The sequence below is a fragment of the Mustelus asterias genome, chromosome 6 (assembly GCF_964213995.1).
Source record: "Mustelus asterias chromosome 6, sMusAst1.hap1.1, whole genome shotgun sequence".
In the NCBI taxonomy this organism is placed as follows: Eukaryota; Metazoa; Chordata; class Chondrichthyes; order Carcharhiniformes; family Triakidae; genus Mustelus; species Mustelus asterias.
In genome coordinates this window covers 60227541-60248499 of record NC_135806.1, presented here as the reverse complement: position 1 = coordinate 60248499, position 20959 = coordinate 60227541, and the positions used below count along the sequence as shown (strand labels likewise).

The following is a 20959-nucleotide window of genomic DNA, read 5'->3' as shown; positions in this document are numbered from 1 at the left end:
GAAGGCCACCTTCTATGCTCTGCACTTGAGGTGTGGTGATCCTCAGGTTAAATCACCACCACTCACAGCCTATGTTCATCTGGGACTATGGCGACTTTACCTTTTACCTTCACTTTACAAATAAAATGACTTTATGACACAGATTGTATACATATAATATATCCTGAAAAATGGAAGCCAAATTGAGCTAATTCTCCACAATGTCCTGGGCCTGGCAAATTTAATCCACTTCAAACCTAATGCTCATCCCAACTTTGCATTTTCCCACACATCCTAAAATTATCTTTCGGCTTTCAATGTATCTGACACTGCATGCACACTATATGTGAGATGTGTGGTTATAGTATCAAACCTGCTGCACAGATTAGCTTATATCTTTAACAAGATGCCTACCTGCTTAGTGTCAGGCGTCATTAGATTGAGGCTGCTGGTTGAAATATTCAGAATGATGTTCATTCCAGCAAACTGCAGGTTGCTCTTACCAAGTACACTAGACAATGTTTTACTTGGTGGCTGTGAAGGCAAGTGAAACAAAAACTATTACCCACACTGTTACCTCCAGGAAGACACTAACAAGGATAACTGTGACCCCTGTACCTAATCTTCTACTTCTTCTTGAGTTCTAAAAACGAAGGCAGGCCCTTGCCGATTTTTCGCCAAACCACAGCCATGATTTTTTACTATTGGTAGGGCGCAGAGGCAATCCCCCAGTTTACAACAACTGGAACAAGGATCAGACTTCATGCGGTTGGTATTCGTCTGGCCCACACACTAACCATCAAGCCAACTAAGCTAACTGATTCCCACATGTACCTCATAAATGATCCCAAATTGTAGAGATTTCTTTAGAGTTAAGCACTGGATTGTAATTCTGCTTTTCAGATATATTGATCAATCACTTCTTAATTCGATTACAAAACAAAACAGGCAAAATCAACAGTATTTTTAATTCATTCTTGGGATGTGGGCATGACCTTCAAGGCAGGCATTATTGTCCTTTCCAATTTGCATTTTAGAAGGTGATGGTGGGCTCTCTTACTGAAACACTGCAGTTCATAAAGATCTTTGCTTGGTGCTGTAATTGCAGGATTTTTATCCAGCGATGATAAAGAAACAGCGAAATATGTCTAAATCTGAATAAATGCATGACTTTGAGAGAACATTTGGAGGTGATGATGTTCCCATGCAGCTGTCCTAGGTGGGAAGCCATGACTTTAGGCTGTTAAAGTACCTTGGCGAGTTGCTGCGGGGCACCCTGTAGATATACACTGCAACCACAGTATGGTGGATGGGGTATATAAAATATGACAAGTACTTCCTCAGACTGCTTGATTCTTTATTTAATGAAGCTCCTTCTTACAGAGCACAAAAACCATTCCAACAAAAGAGTGAGAGGAATTTTAAATCATTTCTACATTGTTATGTAACAGCTGCTGCGATGCATGTGGGAGGAGGAGGGGGAAGACTCATTAGGAACAAGCAATGTGCCATTAACTGAAACAAAGTAAAAACATTCTTAATGCGCTGTGCTTCAAAACATTTTGTTAAATGGGTAAACTGGGATTTCAAACTTCAATAAATTGTGCAAGAATCAAAATTAGTGTAGGGCTGATTCCATGATTCTGTGCTTCTAGCAGTGAGTGTGAGTCAGAGAACAAGGACTTCAATGTTGTAGCCCTATCTCTGACCCATGCTGCATATGAGCTCAACTTCCCTGTTGGGAACTGCGGATCATAAAATTAACCCTTCTCAGACTGATTATCACATGTCCAGAAGATGCAAAATCAGCTTCTGCGGCGCACAACTCAAGTTTGAAAAGAAAGAATTGTTTAGATACCTTTCTCTTTCGAAAAGCCCCTTTAGTGCCAGGTATAGCTTCACACACTCGACTGATAGCTTCTCTGAAAAAGAAAGGTATTACTGTAAGGTCAGCTTCTCTAAACAAAATAAACCCGCACACTAACACTGTGCACAGGCAACACAGATATATGAACTAAGGTACTCTGTGAGATATTGTGTTTATATTTGATTATACCATGGAATTAAAGCAAAAGATCATGGAAGAGGGGATATTGGGCTGGATCTTAACTTAGCTGAGCCACCTGGGGTTTGGGGATCTCTGGAGCATAGGGAACCCTGAAATCAGGGTTTCACACATTATCATGCGCGTAATGTCAAAGAGCAAAGAACAGTACAGCACAGGAAACAGGCCCTTCGGCCCTCCAAGCCTGTGCTGCTCCTTGGTCCAACTAGACCAATCGTTTGTATCCCTCCATTCCCAGGCTGCTCATGTGACTATCCAGGTATGTCATTGACAGGTTTGCTGTTGGAAAGTCAGTTTGATTGACAGGTTTAACCTCCAATCAGGGTGCCTCAGAGGGAGGGTAGGGTGAATGGAGAGTAGTCTAGAGGGGGCCGTACAACCAGCCGTAAGCCCAAGCCCCAGCGGTGGCTTTGAGAGTGGATGGGGGAGTGGTGTACCAATCCAGAAAAGGATTGATCCCAGTTTATGGTGGGTGTACCCAATTCCTGGAGTTCATCAGATCTGGGATCCTGCAGTGGTCAATAGTTGGGGGGGGGGGGGATCAATCACAAGAACATAGAGGGAGTTCTCATCCCAGGGCCTTGGAGGAGGATGCTTCAGAGGCTTGGGGGTGAATTGGAGGCCTCAGGGATGCAGATATCAGAAGACTAAAGGGGGGAGATGGTATCTGAGGGGGAGAATCAGATCTCAGGAGGGAAGTGGAGGTTGAGAGAGAAATCTGAAACGTGGATGGGGGATTGGGAGATCGGAGGTCTCAGAGGAAGGTCAGGGGGAGATCAGAAGGGTCAGGCAGATGTCTAATCACGAAGGGCTTCTCAGTCACACTTGATCCAGCAAGTAGGTGGAAAGATGCTCACCTCCTGGTTCCTAAATTCCTCACCAAGTTATATCTGCTGAGTCTCCTGAGGCTTGTCTGTTCGTGGTTAAATTCAAAACAGTGCAACAAGTGAGGCTTGCAGCCTCAGGAAAATATTTAAATTGCCAACACATCTTGGAACAAGTTGGTTGCTCATGCCTCCCCACTCCCGTCACGCCTCGACTAAAACCAACAGTGAATGAGTTGGAGGCATATCAAGGTCAGGACTCAAATTAACAATTTAACCACCCACCTGACTCATTCCTGCCTGCTTTAGGGAGTACAAATTGCTCCAATTTGTTTATGAACATTGAGTAATGAAACGGGCTTTCTGATGTTATCTTGCCTTTTGTTGTCTTGTTACCCAAGAATCTGCACATTTCTAGACAATGTACATCATAATTGTACCATTTCATGAACAGTTTATAGTTTTGTCCAGCACATCTGTCTCCAGGAGTGAAAAAAGACCCAAAACCTGACTACCTGTACAGATTTGAGAAGCTTGCTGTCAGCTTGTCAAAAGATTTGCACACAAATTATTTCTGACACTGTTACCAATTGCATTCCTGTATAATGATTGATATAAATCAGGTTTATGAGATCAATAAGCAGCATAGAACAATTCACAATATTACAGAGAGAACTTCATATTTGATGGAGTGGCTACAAGTGCACAATGTATTTTACGCCAAATACCCCATACATCAATCAGTTCAGGACTGTAATATATTCTTTTCAAACAGCACTAAATAATGTGGCAGTGTTAGAAGTGTTTCTTTCATGATTGGATGGAAACAAATGGCTTCCATCCTTTTCCTCTTCTATCCTCGCTTTTTCTTTGTGCCGCTCTTCTATCTCAGGGATACTGAGTTAGGCCAAAAGTGGGGCAAAAACCATCCAAGACAAGAATGGATCAGAATTATTAATCAATACAATACCAAGTAGGCAGGGATTTCCTTGGAGTTGTCCTGTTTTGACATCGTAACTTTGCCTAAAATGCAGCAGAAGCCCAGTCGGCTTTCTACCTCACTTGTGGGGAAGTTCCTATGGTGCAGAGAGAACTGCTCAGAGTAACTTCCTGGGCTTATGAGTGGAAACTGCGAAGAGCCATCAATATATTAATTTAACTCAGTCTCTAAGTGTACATGATCCCTTGGGAAGAGGACTGCAATGAATAAATTCCTCAAATCAATACTTTGTTCATGTGATTAGTTCTTGTACTTCATGTTAGACATGGGGTTGAAATCCCTCCGGAGGGAGGCAGAATTTTAAAGAGAATGTTTGACTGATAATGGTTACTGACATCTGGGTCGGTTGCTGAGAAATCCATGTGATCTGCCTTGGTCGCATCTGCCATTTAATATGCAGTGTGGAGTGTTCAATCACAGTCTGCCTATTAATTCATATTTATCTCATGTTCATTTGGAATGTTACAGTATAAGATTGATATTGTAGATTGTTTTATTCTCATGACTCTGTGTCGTAAAGTTTATTTTGTTTGTTTAAAACTGTGGAATTGTGTGGCTTTATTCTCCTAGTGGGTAACTGAGATTTCAAACTTGTCTATTTTAAACAAAATGTTACTGATCCCCAACCGGATCGTAACATAAACTGAGCATTCTTGCAGGATTCTGAATCCACAGACAACAATGGGTGCTGGGACCTACGGTTGTTAAGACAAATAAAGTTATCACAGATCATTTTCCTATGCTTATTGAAAAGCAGAGTGGCTTTTTCAGTTGCTGTGATGTTTTGGAGAGGGAAGATTTATTCCTGAGTGATTTGCAACAATTAACTAGAATCACAGAATACTACAGTGCAGAAGAGGCCCTTCAGCCCATCTAGTCTGCATCGACGTATGAAAGGCTCTGGCCTGCCCACCTAATCCCACTTATCACACTTGGCCCATAGCCTTGAATGTTATGGCGTGCCAAGTACTCTTCCAGGGACTTTTTAAAGGATGTGAGGCATCCCGCCTTCACCACTCTCCTGGACAGCGCATTGCAGACTATCACCGCCCACTGGGTGAAAAGGTTTTTCTCAAATCCCCCTAAACCTCCCGCCTCTTACTTTTAACTTATGCCCCTCGTAACTGACCCTTCAACTAAGGGGAACAGCTGCTCCCTATCCACCCTGTTCATACCCCTCATAATCTTGAACACCTCGATCAGGTCTCCCCTCAGTTTTCTCTGCTCCAGAGAAAACAACCCAAGCCTATCCTACCTCTCTTCATAACTTAAATGTTCCATCCCAGGCAACATCGTGGTGAATCTCCTCTGCACCCCTTCCAGTGCGTTCACGTCCTTCCTTTAATGTGGTGACCAGAACTGCACACAGTACTCCAGCTGTGGCCTCACCAAAGTTCTATACAACTCCATCATGACCTCTCTGCTTTTGTAATCTATATCCCGATTGATAAAGGTGAGTGTGCCATATGCCTTTTCGTCACCCTATCAGCCTGCCTTTCCACCTTCAGAGATCTATGGACGGACATGCCAAAGTCCCTTTGTTCTTCACAACTTCCCAGTGTCAGACCTTTCATACTATACTTCCTTGTCAAATTACTCCTCCCAAAGTCTATCATCTCACACTTTTCAGGGTTAAATTTCACCTGCCACTTATCCGCCCATTTGACCATCTTGTCTATATCTTCCTGTAACCCAAGACACCCAACCTCAATGTTAACTAAGGCTATGTTAATTGTGTTAGCAAAAAAGTTGAAGTTGGAATTAAAAGCAGAGGCTAAGAAAACAGATACAGTTGGCTAATAGCAAAGCATCTGGAATTGGAAGAAGAAAAGCCTGACACAGGTAATATAGTGCATGAATAAGCTATAATTCAGCTGTAGCTGAAGCAGAAAGAGAAATGTGAAAGCTTGAACCTGAACTCCAGAAAGAGAACTTGGCAAGGGAGGGAAGAGATAAAGAAAGAGAGCTTCAAAGAGAGAAGTGAATGAGAACTGGCTAAAGAAAAGCTTAGGTCACAGGGTGAAAGAGAGTCTAGTAGCTCGGATGATGGGTTGAGTCTCACTCCAAGCTTTGATATAACAAAGAATCTTCTCACAGTGCCTAAATTCACTGAGGACTGAGTTGAGAGATATTTTACCTAACTTGAAAAGGTTTGGCTACAAAGCCAAAGCGACCACATGAAATCTCATTTTACAAAGCATTTTGGACTGGAAGCTGTGGATGTGTATGCTAGCCTTTCGGCAGACCAATCCTCAGATTTTGAGACAGTTAAAACTGCAATACCTAATACTTATGAGTTTGTCTCCAAATCATATCAGTTGAAATTTTGGGCTTGAAAAAAAACTGAATGAAATGTTTGTAAAATTTACTAGAGAGAAATAAACGTTGTGGGGCTGGTGGTTTAAGGCACTGAAACTTGAACTGAACTTTAAGAATGTGAGAGAGCTGGTGATAATGGAAGAATTTTGGAACAGCATCACAATGGATATCAGGTCACATCTGGAAGACTGCAACATTTCTAATGTAAGGGAAGCAACAATTCTGGCAGATGGGTATGATATATCACATAGACAGCTAGGGGCAGTAGATCTCCACTGTAAACCCACAGAGAAGCTGGAGGAAAAGCTTTGGGAAGAAGGCAGAAGTTGGTCTAGTCAATGAAAATGATAGTTAAAGAGGATATAAATGATGTAAAGAAATAGTATGTGTCTATTGCCATATAGATAAGATGGTCAAATAAGCAGATAAGTGGCAGATAAAATTTAACCCTGAAAAGTGTGAGGTGATACACTTTGGGAGGAGTAATTTGACAAGGAAGTATAGTATGAAAGGTCTGACACTGTGCATGTAAAAGCCAATTGTTAGAAATGGAATGGTAAACTGATGGCAGTAATAGGGATGCTTAAGGAGTCATCAGAAAAGGTTGTACCAGATATAGAAATGGCTGTTAAGTCAGTCAGGAATTTCCATAGAGGAAGCTGCACCAAAAAGTGAAGATTGTGATAAACCCATTGCATTTAATGCTTTTACCTTGAGAATAGTTAGGGATGCAAAGAATTATAAGGCATTTATATTTGATGGGTACTCACTTCATTTTTGTCCAAGAAAGACCCTAGAGAGATTGTTATCCTGAGAGCTATTGGTTCAGCTCAGAGCTTATTATAAGCAAAGAATTTAGACTTTTCTTCAGAAAATCTGCTGAATCAGAATGTATTAATACCAGGTGTTGATGGGAAATGTGTGCCTTTCCCATCGTATAAAGTAAATTGAAATTGTGTTCTAGTGAAGAGGCCTTGTGGAGTTGGAATTATTTCTAAATTACCTATTGACAATATAGATGTTATATTGGGGAATGGCATAGTGGGCAATGTTGCTTTTCCACAATCTGGGACAGTATGTCACAATTCAGGAATGGTTCTTGTGAGTAAAAGCTCCTCACTTACCTGTGATCCAGTTTAGATACAAACTGGTGCAGGAAAACATTCAGATGGAATAATTCTGGTAATGGACAGTACAGAGTCAGCAAATGTGTCTGCAGAATTTCAAAATCAAAATTCATCATAGAAAGGGCTGAGACCTCAGAATGACCCTAACAGGTTAATGACAGTTAACACTGAATTAAATGGTCCTGTCAGTGCTCAGATAACACAAGAATTAACCATGCCCTACAGGATACAGCTGAAAACACCAAACAACTGGAATGAGTTCATAAGACCAGTTATAACCTTAAAATGATTGGAATAAAGTGATTTGTGAATTACATGGAAGGCCCAAAGTCTTAGAAAGAAAATATAAGATCCAAAATAAGGAGGCTGTTGATACTGCTCTGAAAGAATTAAAACTAGATCTGAATAGGACCACGAAAACATAGAAAATAGGAGCAATGTAGGCCATTGGATCCTTCAAGCCTGCTCCACCATTCATTATGATCATGCCTGATCATCCAACTCAATAGCCTGATCCCACCTTCCCCCTCATATCCTTTGATCCTCTTCACCCCAAAAGCTATAACTCCTTCTTGAAAACATACAATATTTTGGCCTATCCTCGTTTTATGGTAGCGAATTCCACAGGCTTATCACTCTCTGGGTGAAGAAACTTCTCCTCACCTCAATCCTAAAAGGTTTACCACTTTTCTTTAGACTATGACCCCCTAGTCTGGACACCCCCATCATCGGGAACATCCTTCCTGCATCTACCCTATCTGGTTCTGTTAGAATTTTATAGGTTTCTCTGAGATCTCCCCCCGCCCACATTCTTCTAAACTCCAGCAAATATAATCCAAACCCACTCAATCTCTTCTCATGTGTTAGTCCCACCATCCTAGGAAATAGTCTGGTCGACCTTTGCTGCATGCCCTCTACAGCAAGAACATCCTTCCTCAGATAAGAGGCCAAAACTGCACACAAAATATTCCAAATGTGGCCTCACCAAGGCCCTGTATATTTGAAGCAAGATATTCCCGCTGCTGTAATTGAATCTTCTCGCTATGAAGACCAACATACCATTTGCCTTCTTTACTGACTGCTGCATCTGCTTGCTTACCTTCAATAGCCAGGAGCTGTTGTACGAGGACACCCAGGTCTCATTGCACATTCCCCTCTCTCAATCTATAGCCATTCAGATAATAATCTGCCTTCCTGTTTTTGCTACCAAAGCTACTCTGGTGGCTACTCTGTTTCCCTCAACAACATCTGCTACTGCATTGCGATTATGTTTTACTTGCAGTTTCCCCTCATAGTTTGTTTGGTCTTAAAGTTTGGCGAACTTTACTCATAGAAAAAAAAAGAGATGGATTCTCCCAAAATGTTGTAAATGCACCCATTTACTGGACGGAGATGTCACTGTGGATGGATGAGCAGAACTATAAAGTTTCCTATTCACTCAGATTGTGCAAATCACACTGAAGCATCCTCCTCACAGCTCACCTTTCCACCAGATTACAAATTACATAAAGACCAGACCAGACAAGAATATCAATCTTCCTGTTTGAGCATAAAAGGCAACTGAAAGATGTCCTTAACATAAGAACATAACATAAGAAATAGGAGCAGGAGTAGGCCATCTAGCCCCTCGAGCCTGCCCCGCCATTCAATAAGATCATGGCTGATCTGACGTGGATCAGTACCACTTACCCGCCTGATCCCCATAACCCTTAATTCCCTTACCGATCAGGAATCCATCCATCCGCGCTTTAAACATATTCAGCGAGGTAGCCTCCACCACCTCAGTGGGCAGAGAATTCCAGAGATTCACCACCCTCTGGGAGAAGAAGTTCCTCCTCAACTCTGTCTTAAACCGACCCCCCTTTATTTTGAGGCTGTGTCCTCTAGTTTTAACTTCCTTACTAAGTGGAAAGAATCTCTCCGCCTCCACCCTGTCCAGCCCCCACATTATCTTATAAGTCTCCATAAGATCCCCCCTCATCCTTCTAAACTCCAACGAGTACAAACCCAATCTCCTCAGCCTCTCCTCATAATCCAAACCCCTCATCTCCGGTATCAACCTGGTGAACCTTCTCTGCACTCCCTCCAATGCCAATATATCCTTCCTCATATAAGGGGACCAATACTGCACACAGTATTCCAGCTGCGGCCTCACCAATGCCCTGTACAGGTGCATCAAGACATCCCTGCTTTTATATTCTATCCCCCTCGCAATATAGGCCAACATCCCATTTGCCTTCTTGATCACCTGTTGTACCTGCAGACTGGGCTTTTGCGTCTCATGTACAAGGACCCCCAGGTCCCTTTGCACGGTAGCATGTTTTAATTTGTTTCCATTGAGATAGTAATCCCATTTGTTATTATTTCCTCCAAAGTGTATAACCTCGCATTTCTCAACGTTATACTCCATTTGCCATATCCTCGCCCACTCACTCAGCCTGTCCAAATCTCTCTGCAGATCTTCTCCGTCCTCCACACGATTCACTTGGCTATGGAACATTTTGTATAGTAAAGTTTATTTAGTGTGTTTAAAAGCATGGAATCATGTTCCTTTATTCTCCGAGTGGATAACTGGGATTTCCAGCTTTGGGTGGGATTTTCTGGCCGCGCTCACCCCAGGACTGGAAAATCCCGCCCGAGGTCAACGGACAGACCTGTGCACGGTCCTGTCCTGTCTGCTATGATTCCTGTGGCGGCCAGGATGGGAAAATTCCACCCTTTGCTATTTTAAACAAAAAGCTATTGATCCCTGATGACAAAGCAAATGTTCACAAATTTCTTGGGTGAGGATTTGGGCTTGTTACCATTTGTCATTTAGGTGCTACAAGTGCCCATAGAGCTACAAAAATAGCATCTACAGTGTGCAGGCACAGTTATGGGTAAAATCACACCAGGCACCACATTGGTGCAGATGGAGTGTACGTCTGCCAGCAGTATGCAGAGCATGCAGCTCATGATGCTAATCTGTGTGCAATATGCATTTGATGGCAATGGTGCCATTTTGGAACTCAGTGCCCTTTGGTAGCCTCACATAGCTAAACACATATAAGCAGCATGGACAAACCACCATCAGTTTATTTATTAGTGTCACAAGTAGTCTTACATTAACACTGCAATGAAGTTACCGTGAAAATCCCCATCAGTGCTATATAAGGGGAATGTCAACCACCTACATGTTAGTTGCTGGTTGACTCTTCAGACTCTTGCTTTGATTCTATATGTGTTAGTTATTCCTATATTGCTTCAACTTGACAAATGGCATGACAGCTGCTGAATGACGTTTTGCTGATTTCAAGGTTTCTCCCAGATATAGGGGCACTAAGAGGAGGAATTCTCCTTGGAATATAGCATGGCTTGGAAAATGAGCAGAGGGCACACAGAGCAGGACAAGCTGCTGGAAGATGGAGGTGAAGAAGCTCCATATCCAGCCAATGTGTTCAGGGGAAAATTCCTACCTGAACCTCAGTGACAAATAGTGCATAAGACATTTAGAAGGCAGTTCTCACCAAAATCTGCTACCTTCTGTAGCCACAACTGCAACCTCAGAGCAAGACGAGTTCTGCATTCCTGGTGACAGTGGCTGCTGTTTCTGCTGTAATGGAAGCAGTAGCATCAGCCATACGACACTGCATCATGGTTGGGTCCACAAGTATGCAACTGAATTTGGCCATCACTCCTGTTGGGGAGGATTGGCTTGAGGTTCTTACCATCTTGGTATTGGACTCCTAGATATTCCTTAGCACTGGTCACAGGCTTTCTGGCAGCTCTGCTAATGCCCCACATGTTTTGATATGCATACCCATCAGCATTTATCTGTAGGTCGCCCCATTGATGTTCTCATCTGAGTCCTCTGCAACAGAACTTGTACACAAACTCACTCTCCAATGAGCTGGTTAACTGCACTATTGTTGCCCCATCCGCTGTTTGAAGGCCTCTCATATCCAGTGTCTCACCACTTGCAGACCCAATCTTCTCAGCCTTCTGTATCCTCATTTGCATTCCCTTTGTCCAATTCCATACCCCCCTCCCCCCCCCCAACATCCCAATAGTATAAATCTCTGCTGATTCTCTTTGCTCTTAGCTCTGATGAAGGGTCATCTAGACTTGAAATGTTGGCTCTATTCTCTCCCTACAGATGCTGTCAGACCTGCTGAGATTTTCCAGCATTTTCTGTTTCAATCTCCATGCTATACTGACACCACTTTGTACTGGAAAGGATGGCCTCCATGCTGTTATAATCCCCGTAGAGACTAATAACATTTTTAAAAATATTAGAATTCCAATGACTGACCAAACATCAGACAGCAAAAGTTCAAGTTATGAGTTTTACTAAAATAAACAAAGTAAAAGCAAGATAAATTCTCTCCTCCACCTTTGCCCCATTTCCACCAATTCGTTTTTTTTATTTTTAAATTTATTTCCATTTTTCTATTTTTTCATCAATCAATCTCACTTTCCATCTTTTTTTCCTTACTGCTGTCTCCCCTCCCCCACCCCATTAGGGCAATCTGCTACCTGTTCCAAGTTGCCTTTTGACACTCTGCTATCCTGCCATTAACACGTTATGATCTCTCAATGTACCACAATCAGCACCATTGTTAGCGATGATCACTATCATTTATATTCCCTTTGCCTTTTCTTTTGTGACATCTTTGTAAATCTCCCCTGTCTTCCCCAACCGCTGGCTCTCTATCCACCCCTGCCCCCGTGTCCCCCCCATGCCCCCGCCCCCCCGCCTCACCACAGGAGTATAAATCTCATCCTACTTTCTGTTATCTTTGGCTCTGATAAAGGATCATCCGGTCTTGAAACATTGGCTCTGTTCTCTCTCAGTAATAAGTCTCAGAACACCAGCTTAAAGTCCAACAGGTTTTTTTGGAATCACAAGCTTTTGGAGCACTGCTCCGAAAGCTCATGATTCCAAATAAACCTGTTGGACTTTAACTGGTGTTGTGAGACTTCTTACTGTGCCCACCCCAGTCCAACGCCGGCATCTCCACATCCTGTTCTCTCTCCACCGACGCTGCCAGACCTGCTGAGATTTTCCAGCATTTTGTTTTTGTTTCAGATTCCATCAGTCTTCAGGGTGGAAGACATTAATAACATTCCAAAATAAGAACTAATCAAGGGGCAGAAAGAAGGAGGAAATAAATCAATTAACTATCACTAGAAAAAAAGTACAAGGGAAATTATTGGGGCTAAAGGCCAATAAGTCCCCTAGACCTAGTGGGTTGTATTACAAGACATCAAAGGAAGTAGCTACAGAAATAGTGGGTCCACTGGTAGTAATATTCCAAGAATCTTTAAATTCTGGAAAAGTCCCAGAAGATTGGAAAACTGCCAATGTAACACCCTCATTCAAAAAGGGAGGGGAACAAAAAACAGATTATTTATAAGCCAGTTAGCTTAGCATCTGTCATTGGGAAAATGTTAGTGTTCATTATAAAGGATGTAAATCAGAACATTTAGAAATGCATAATATAATGAAGCAGAGTCAGCATGACTTCATGAAGGGGAAATCATGCCTGAGTTTTTTGAGGCAATAATGAGCAGGATAGATAAAGGGGAATCAGTAGATGTAATATATTTGGATTTCCAAAAACCATTTGATAAGGTACCACACAAAAGGCTACTTAATAAGATAAGAGCCCCATGGTGTTGGGGGTAGTATATATTCATATGGATAGAGGATTGACTAATAGATAGAAGACAGAGAGCTAGGATAAGGGGGCATTTTCAGGATGGCAACCTGTAACTAGTGGAATGCCACAGGGATCAGTGCTGGGGCCATAATTATTTACAATATTTATTAATGACTTGGACGAGGGGAGTGAATGTACTATTGCCAAGTTTGTGGATGATAAACAAAAATAGTTAGGAAGGCAAGTGGTTAGGATGACAAAGGATCTACAGAGGAATATAGACCGGTTAGGTGAGTGGGCAAAAACTTGGCAAATGGAAAGTAATGTAGGAAAATGTGAAGTTATGCACTTTGGTATGAAGACTAAAGGAGCTGAATATTATTTAAATGGAGAAACACTGCAGGAAACCTGCAGCACAGGAAGATTTGAGGCCCTTGTGCATACATCACAAAAAGCTAGCACGCAAGTTCAGCAGGTAATTGGGAAGGCAAACGAATGTCGGCCTTTATTTCAAAGGGAATGGAGTATAAAAATAGGAAAGGAAGTCTTGTTAAAACTATACAAGGCACTAGTTAGACTAAACCTGGAATACTGTGACAGTTTTGTTCCCCTTATCTGAGGAAAGATAAACTGGCATTTGAGGCACTCCCAAAAAAAGTTCACCAGGTTGATCCCGGGTATGGAGGGATTTTCTTATGAGGAGAGGTTAAGTAGGTTGGGCCCGTACTCATTGGAGTTTAGAAGAATGAGAGGCCCAGTTCTCACAGCGCACTGGGGAAACCCCCTCCCTACCCCACAGACATTGGAGACCAGTAATGATTCTCGACGGGCTCGTGCCATGCCTGAGGGTTGGAACATCCCAGGAGCTGGGAGAATCCGGTATTGAACAGCCTAAGCATATTAAAGTGTTACTTCAAATATGCTAATCAGTCTCACGCAAGGGACCAGGACGGTTACAAACCATTTGGCGCCAGACACAAAACCCTATTTTAGGCCTGCATGCAAATTTCCAGGATTGTCACGATCCACGCCAAGTGCAGTGAGGCTGGAAAATCTATCCCCCCGCCCCCCCCCCCCACCCCCCCCCCCCCCCAAACCAGGCTACTAAAGCTGAGACAGACACATTTTTAATTAGTAAGGGAATCAAGGGTTATGAGGATAAGGCAGGATAGTGGATTTGAGGATTATCAGATCAGTCATGATCTTACTGAGTAGCAGAGTAGTCATGATGGGCCAAATGCCCATGCCAACTATATTGTGGCATGGGCAGTGTATTATCAGAGCCAATTGGCTTGGTAACAAGCTCAATTGATCCTTGATTAAAATGGTGGATGAGCTTCCAATTTCGGCACCATGTTATGGGGAGTGTTTGGGATGAGTAGGACGGTAGTGGACTGGGTACCACCCTATTTTACATGCCCCCCCCCTGCCGAAAACAATCCCGCTGGGGGGCACATAAAATACAGGCCAGAGGTTCTGATGCTGATCGAAAGATTTGGGATAATGTTTAACTGGTACAAGACTTAAATTGGGCTGCAGTTGTTGTGTTCTCTACCACAGTTAGGTCCTATGAAGAAAAAGACCTGTTCAAACTTGATGAGCTAAATAACATGGTGTCACATTTTATCAATATAACATTTTATATTACATTATAAGATGCACAGACTTTGACTTGTCTAGATTATTTTTGGTATAATGTTCTTGTGTTTTATTTTTAACTGATAATGAATGTACTCAGGAAAACAGAGGGTTAATTTTAACCCCCCAAAATGTGTGGGTTTGGTTTGGGTGGGAGGTTGAAAAGCGATCAGTAAGTATTAACTATCAGTAGTTCATGGAGCTTTCATTCTGTTTCGGTCTTCCCATGTAACACACTTGCTCAAACCCTTTCCCACCCCTCTATCAAAACCGTTTTTGAATTGATCATACAAGGAATAAGCAAGAGAGACGACTGAGGAATTGCTAATCCTTTCAATTTCCATGCCCAGTCTCCACGCAGGGCAGGGTCTACTCTGCACCTCCTGAGATTACAGAAGAAGCTGAGAAACTTGTCATAAGGGAAATCATGAGTGTTGGGCCTAAAAAAGTGAACCGACTTCCCATCACTTATATAGGTGACAAATTGTCCATTTTTTTGAGAATTCAGAAAGAATCATAGAATTCCTACAGTGCAGAAGGAGGCCATTCGGCCCATCGAGTCTGCACCGACCACAATCCCACCCAGGCCCTATTCCCGTAACCCCATGCATTTACCCTGATACTACGGGCCAATCCACCTAACCCGCACATCTTTGGAATGTGAGAGGAAACCGGAGCACCTGGAGGAAACCCACGCAGACACGGGGAGAACGTGCAAACTCCACACAGACAGTGACCCAAACCAGGAATCAAACCCGGGTCCCTGGTGCTGTGGTTTGCGACCAAATAAACCTGTTGGACTTTAACCTGGAGTTGTTAGACTCCTTGCTGTGGGGCAACAGTGCTAACCACTGTGCCACTGTACTGCTCCAACTTGGTGAAAGCTTGTGGAAATCATCTATAGGAAGAAAGCTGAAATACGACTTATTCTTCCTTTCCTTTTTAAGTTTGTTAATGTTTGTGAGAAGTACTTACTTTATCCAAATACATACTATCAAGTATTTCAAATATTCTTTTGTATTTTCAGTGGGCTACCAAAATCTAATGTCAATCTTGGGTTTTCTGTAATGCAACATTTCTCAGAGAAGTCCCCTCTCCAATAATCTGTGTTTTGTCAGTGACAAAACCACAGTCTAAACACTGATTGACTGCTGGTGGGCAACGTTTTTTTTCTGAAGCACTTGACCATGTTTCATTTTAAGCGGAGTATTGTAAATAAATCAGAGTTTCTCTGAGGATATAATGTGCAAGGTCATTGAGCTGTCTAAAAGATTGACATGCAACTTGGCACCTCGAGGAAGCTTTCACTTAGTATTTGTACAGTCCATCTAGATTCCAGTATGACTTTGCCTAGTTGTACTTTAATCACTTAAAGTTAATATTAATATAACCAGGATCAAAATTTAAAACTAAGTGCAATAAAATTGAAACTGGCATCTTACCTTGTAATCTGTGTCCTTGTATTAAAGTCAAGGGAGCGCATTGACCGTAACACTTCTATACAGCCCAGATACTGTAAAAAAAATTAAAATATCTTAATTTCATGGTTTTCAATAAATACTTTTGGCTATTTCTCAATAAATGCTAGTTTAGTCTGAAATATTAATAAATTCTCTCCAAGAGCCATTGAAATGTTAAACTGTTTTATTTTAAATAGTTAATCTCTTTCAACATTTGAAAGCATCTAACAAAGGGTCATCCTCTTTCAATAGATGTTGCTGAGTACTTACAATATTTTCTGTCTCTGTACAATAACAACTTGCATTTAGCACACACATATATGGAAGCCTTTATTTTATTATTTTGGCTGTAGACTGTCCCCATTGCTCAATGTGGCTCACAAATTAAATGAATGCCAACAAATAAAAAAGTATTGGATCGCAGTGGGTGGGGTCTCTGAGGCAGAAGCTTTGGGTTCAGCTCTGTGTTGATTTGTGGTGATTGTCCCTTTAAGAGCATCACAGCAGAGTAAGGGTCACACAGGCCATGTGACTCTTACCCTTAAAGGGATAATCATCACAAACTCCCACCCCAGTACTTGATGGCCAAGGAACATGTAGTCATAATGTGGCCAACGGGTTGATTATCAACCTGCAAAATCCTTCCAACTCCCAATGGCAGGTGATAAGAGCAGGAGAGACCCCTGGGAAGCCATGCTTGATATGGAGTGGTGCCCTTTAAGTTAGCGACCTGTTCCAGGATAAACCTTGCTATAGGAACAGATTAAAGCTTGTCTTGTGTACCACTGAGTGTGGGAAGAGAAATTACAAAAAAAATGTGTAAAATGTATCTGATGGGTAAGAGAGTTTGCGATGGGTATACTGGTGAGGAGGTGGTTATTATTTCTTGTTATTTTCTTTCTAAAGCTGGCAGCAATATTTTTCACGGCTTGGTCAGTGGCGATACTTCCGAGCCATGATTGGTAATAGACATTGAAATCCCCATCCATCTAGGGTATATACTATACTCTTGCTACGTTGAGTGCTACCTCCAAATGGAGGTCAATGAATACTGATTCATCAGTTGAGAGAAGGTGGGGTAAGTGATAATCAGCAGGGGATTTTCTTACCCATGTTTGTCCTGAAGGCATGAGACTTCATGGGCATGAGACATCATGGGAATTAGAATCAATGCTAAGGTCTTATAGAACCATTCCCCCACAACAATATACCAATGTGCCCCCACCTCTGATTTTTCGTAGCTGTCAATAGTGGATGGTGATGGAGGGGTCCAGACTTTTGATTGATAGTTATGTGAGAGAATAATACCTATGTCAAGTTGTTACTTGACTAATCTGTGGGACAGCTCTCCTATCTGTGGCACAATATAGACAAACACATGCTGGAATAAATGTTTGATCCTGCTATCATTGTCTTGAACTGGGAATCAGATATGTCAGTCTTGCACCAACCTTTCCAGGAAGGGCTCAGCGGGTGTACTTGCCTGAAGATCTCAGCCTGTGTGCTTCCAGCTGGAGCTCACAACAAAGGCAGGGACCTGGACTCTCAAGAGTAAAGGACTAAAAATATATATTTTGGTGATTTGAAGCTGTCTACCTTTGGAATATGGTCATGGCACACTCAGATTCATTTTCCAAAGGATGCCTGTCTTGGAATCCATGCGTCCCCACAAGCTAGCAGGCTCTGTATTGTTTCCAGGGCCTTCAGCTAAAGGTGGGTTGAGCCACTGCTGTGTCTCCAAAACATGGAAGACACATTCTTTGAGGCCCCACCTTCAATCCTGTGAACTTCAGCAAAACCTCTGACAGTTTTAAAGGCCTCAGTTTGATATTGTGTGACTTAAAGGTGGAAAGCAAGTCTGAAGCTGGAGTCTGACTAAAGCAACTTGTTCATATTAACATAACAGGGTTCTATGATAGGCATGATACAATCATAACAATCAGGATCAGAGCCCTGTGGTTTTTCTAGGCTACACTTTCAATACGCTTTCAATAATATGATGATATGTATGATGATGATATGGAGAGTGGCACGGTAGCACAGTGGTTAGCACTGCTGCTTCACAGCGCCAGGGACCTGGGTTTGATTCCCGGCTTGGGTCACTGTCTGTATGGAGTTTACGCATTCTCCCTGTCTGCATGGATTTCCTCTGGGTGCTCCAGTTTCCTCCCACAGTCTGAAAGACATGCTGCTTAGGTGCATTGACCCGAACAGGCACCGGACTGTGGCGACTAGGGGGATTTCATAGTAACTTCATTGTAATGTAATGTAAGCCTTACTTGTGACTAATAAATAAACTTTACTTTGCTACATGTCTATAAAGCAGATTTTGTTAGCTGTAAAATAAATTGATAGACAGAATGGCTTAAACTTGAATAAAAATATTGACAGTGCACTGCTAACTGTGTTCCAAATGTACACAATTTCATAACAGATAGCGACAAAAGAATTCTCACAAATTTATTTGCAATATCACCACAAATAACAACCAGAAGAACTGTTGCTCATTATTGATAGAGAAATATCTTCAAACAGAGAGAATGAGACCAATAGCATCAACATTTATTGGAGATAAAAGTGTCAAAAGTACAGGTCAGTAGTTGACTCACTAATACTCAGCTTGTATTCAGAGAAATCAATATCAGAGGCTATTTAGGATATTGTTAATGGTTTGTGTTGGTAGTATGTGCCAGCAGATCTGACATAAAAGGTTGCGATAAATGGAATGCTTTTGTAAATTAAAATGGATGGATTGAAAATCATACAGGGCCTACTGATCTCTGCAATCACATTCATGATGTACAGCCTGGAGGGCAACACTTTGGACTGAAAGCACAAACTTATTAAATTTATCTTTACACCATTTGCCTCTAAGAAAAACAGACAATGGTTGGAATGACAGACATCTTAGTCTTTGCAGAGTTCAGCAATCACTCGTTCATTTTAAATAAATTCGGAACTTAGTTTGGTGCATTGCAAGGCTTATTTCAGGGATATAGTTGTGTTTTTACAGGCATTGCTGTGGTTTAACTCCATTATTCCTCCCACAGTCCAAAGATGTGTGGGCTAGGTTGATTGGTGATGCAAAATTGCCCCTTAGTGTCAGGGAGACGAGCAGGGTAAGTTCGTGGGGTTACAGGGATAGGACCTGGGTGGGATTGTTGTCGGTGCAGGCTTGATGGGCTGAATGGCCTCCTCCTGCACTGTAGGGATTCTATGATCCTATAGGCTGCATCTCTTAAAGGGAGCTGCATTGAGCCTGGAGTAGGTGTTGACTGTCATGCAGGAAGTGACTCTGACCGAGGAAACACTGGAGAGAGTGTTTCAATGTCGCTCGACATTGGAGAGAGTGTGCTCCAAGGTTTTTGGATGCTGTCTTGTTGGAGGCCTTGTTGGAGGAGGTGGAAAGGAGGAGATACACACTAAGAAGGCAATGGAAGAAAATAACCATAAAGGTCAATGTCAAGAGTGAAACCCTGAGGGGCCTGAATGCAGTGCAGCAAGAAGTTCAATGACTTTACATGAGTGGTCCAGGTCAGTGAATACACCTTCAAATGCGATATCTGACTAACTGCAGTACTAGCCTCAGGCACGGCACAATTCACCACAGTCCCACCACACACCTAACAATTAATGTCGCTAGCACGTGTCATACTTCCTGATCCGCCCCTTCTCCCTAAACCACAACCTTAACCTTGCACCTTTCTCCTTTCAGATACCAAGGAAGTGCATTGTGGTTGGGCAGTCGTGGTTCAGCAGGACGACAGTGATGAGAAGATATACCTGTATGTAGTATAAAGCGTCTGGCATATATAGGGTTGATGTGGGACTGAATACAGTACACTCCACACAGTGATGTAAGAGAACAAATCACCTGTACCCAGGGTTGGACAGAGTCATACGTATCTACATGGAGACAGCTCCTAGCTTGTACCCTTTATATTTGTAGATAGTTCGAAGAATCAATATAGACCTACTTATGACTACAAAGCCTTCTTCTGACCTACTGAACTGTAAGCAACACTCTACAACATGGTGGCAGCTTGTGGAAAAACCCAAAGCCTCATAGAAAATGCAGGGTAAAACTAAAATACTGGAAGAGTGAAAAAAAATCAGCAAAGCAGTCTGAAAAGAAGCACTGGAACACACAGAGGAAAAATCACCACGGGAAAGCTTCAAAGATAGGTTTGGAAGCTGAAGGCAGAAATTTTAAATTCTTTACTGTAGCAGAAGACTTCATTACTTCTCCTTTGGAAATTCAGCTTCAGATCTCAGAGCTCAGAGTGGAGCTAAATCTTTTTAAATTCCAGGTTACAGCAAGCCCTGAGAAATCTGGAAAAACTTTGGAGTATGAAGTGCAGTTTGAAAAAAGTTGTTGCTAAAAACCTGGGCCAAAAACCTCTGACCTTGTTCGCCACTGGGATTCTCCAGTGCCGCAGCAGTGAATGGGGTTTTGGCTTAGTGTGAAATTCTCCTTTCTCTCTGGCAGTAGGACGGCCACAGATAAGATCATAGAATCCTTACAGTGCAGAAGGAGGCCATTCGGCCCATCGAGTCCACACCGACCACAATCCCACCCAGGCCCTATTCCTGTAACACCTCATATTTACCCTGTTATTCCCCCTGACACTAGGATTAATTTAGCATGGCCAATCAACCTAACCTGCACATGTTTGGACTATGGGAGGAAACCCATGCAGACACGGGGAGAACGTGCAAATTTCACACAGACAGTGACCCGAGGTCGGAATTAGACCGAGGGCCCTGGCTCTGTGAAGTAGCAGTGCTAACCACTGTGCCATCATGCCACCCACATGGGAATCCCCCCTCTGATCCCCGAGTTGGCGCCTTCCGAAAAGTTTTATAAGTAACTAATTGAATACTCCCGGAGCATTGTGACTATTT

At 42.4% G+C, this 20959-nt stretch overlaps 1 protein-coding gene across 1 annotated transcript in view; it reads right to left on the bottom strand.

Moving 5' to 3' along the window:
- The window catches only part of shc3 (SHC (Src homology 2 domain containing) transforming protein 3), a 303591-nt gene that overhangs the window by 119454 nt on the left and 163178 nt on the right, over nt 1–20959 (bottom strand). Inside the window, exons 2-4 of the mRNA XM_078214387.1 lie at nt 16037–16107; nt 1838–1901; nt 394–513 (exon numbers count right to left, since the gene is read on the bottom strand). Of these exons, the coding sequence (XP_078070513.1) occupies nt 394–513; nt 1838–1901; nt 16037–16107 (255 nt within the window). The remainder of the gene's footprint in view (nt 1–393; nt 514–1837; nt 1902–16036; nt 16108–20959) is intronic.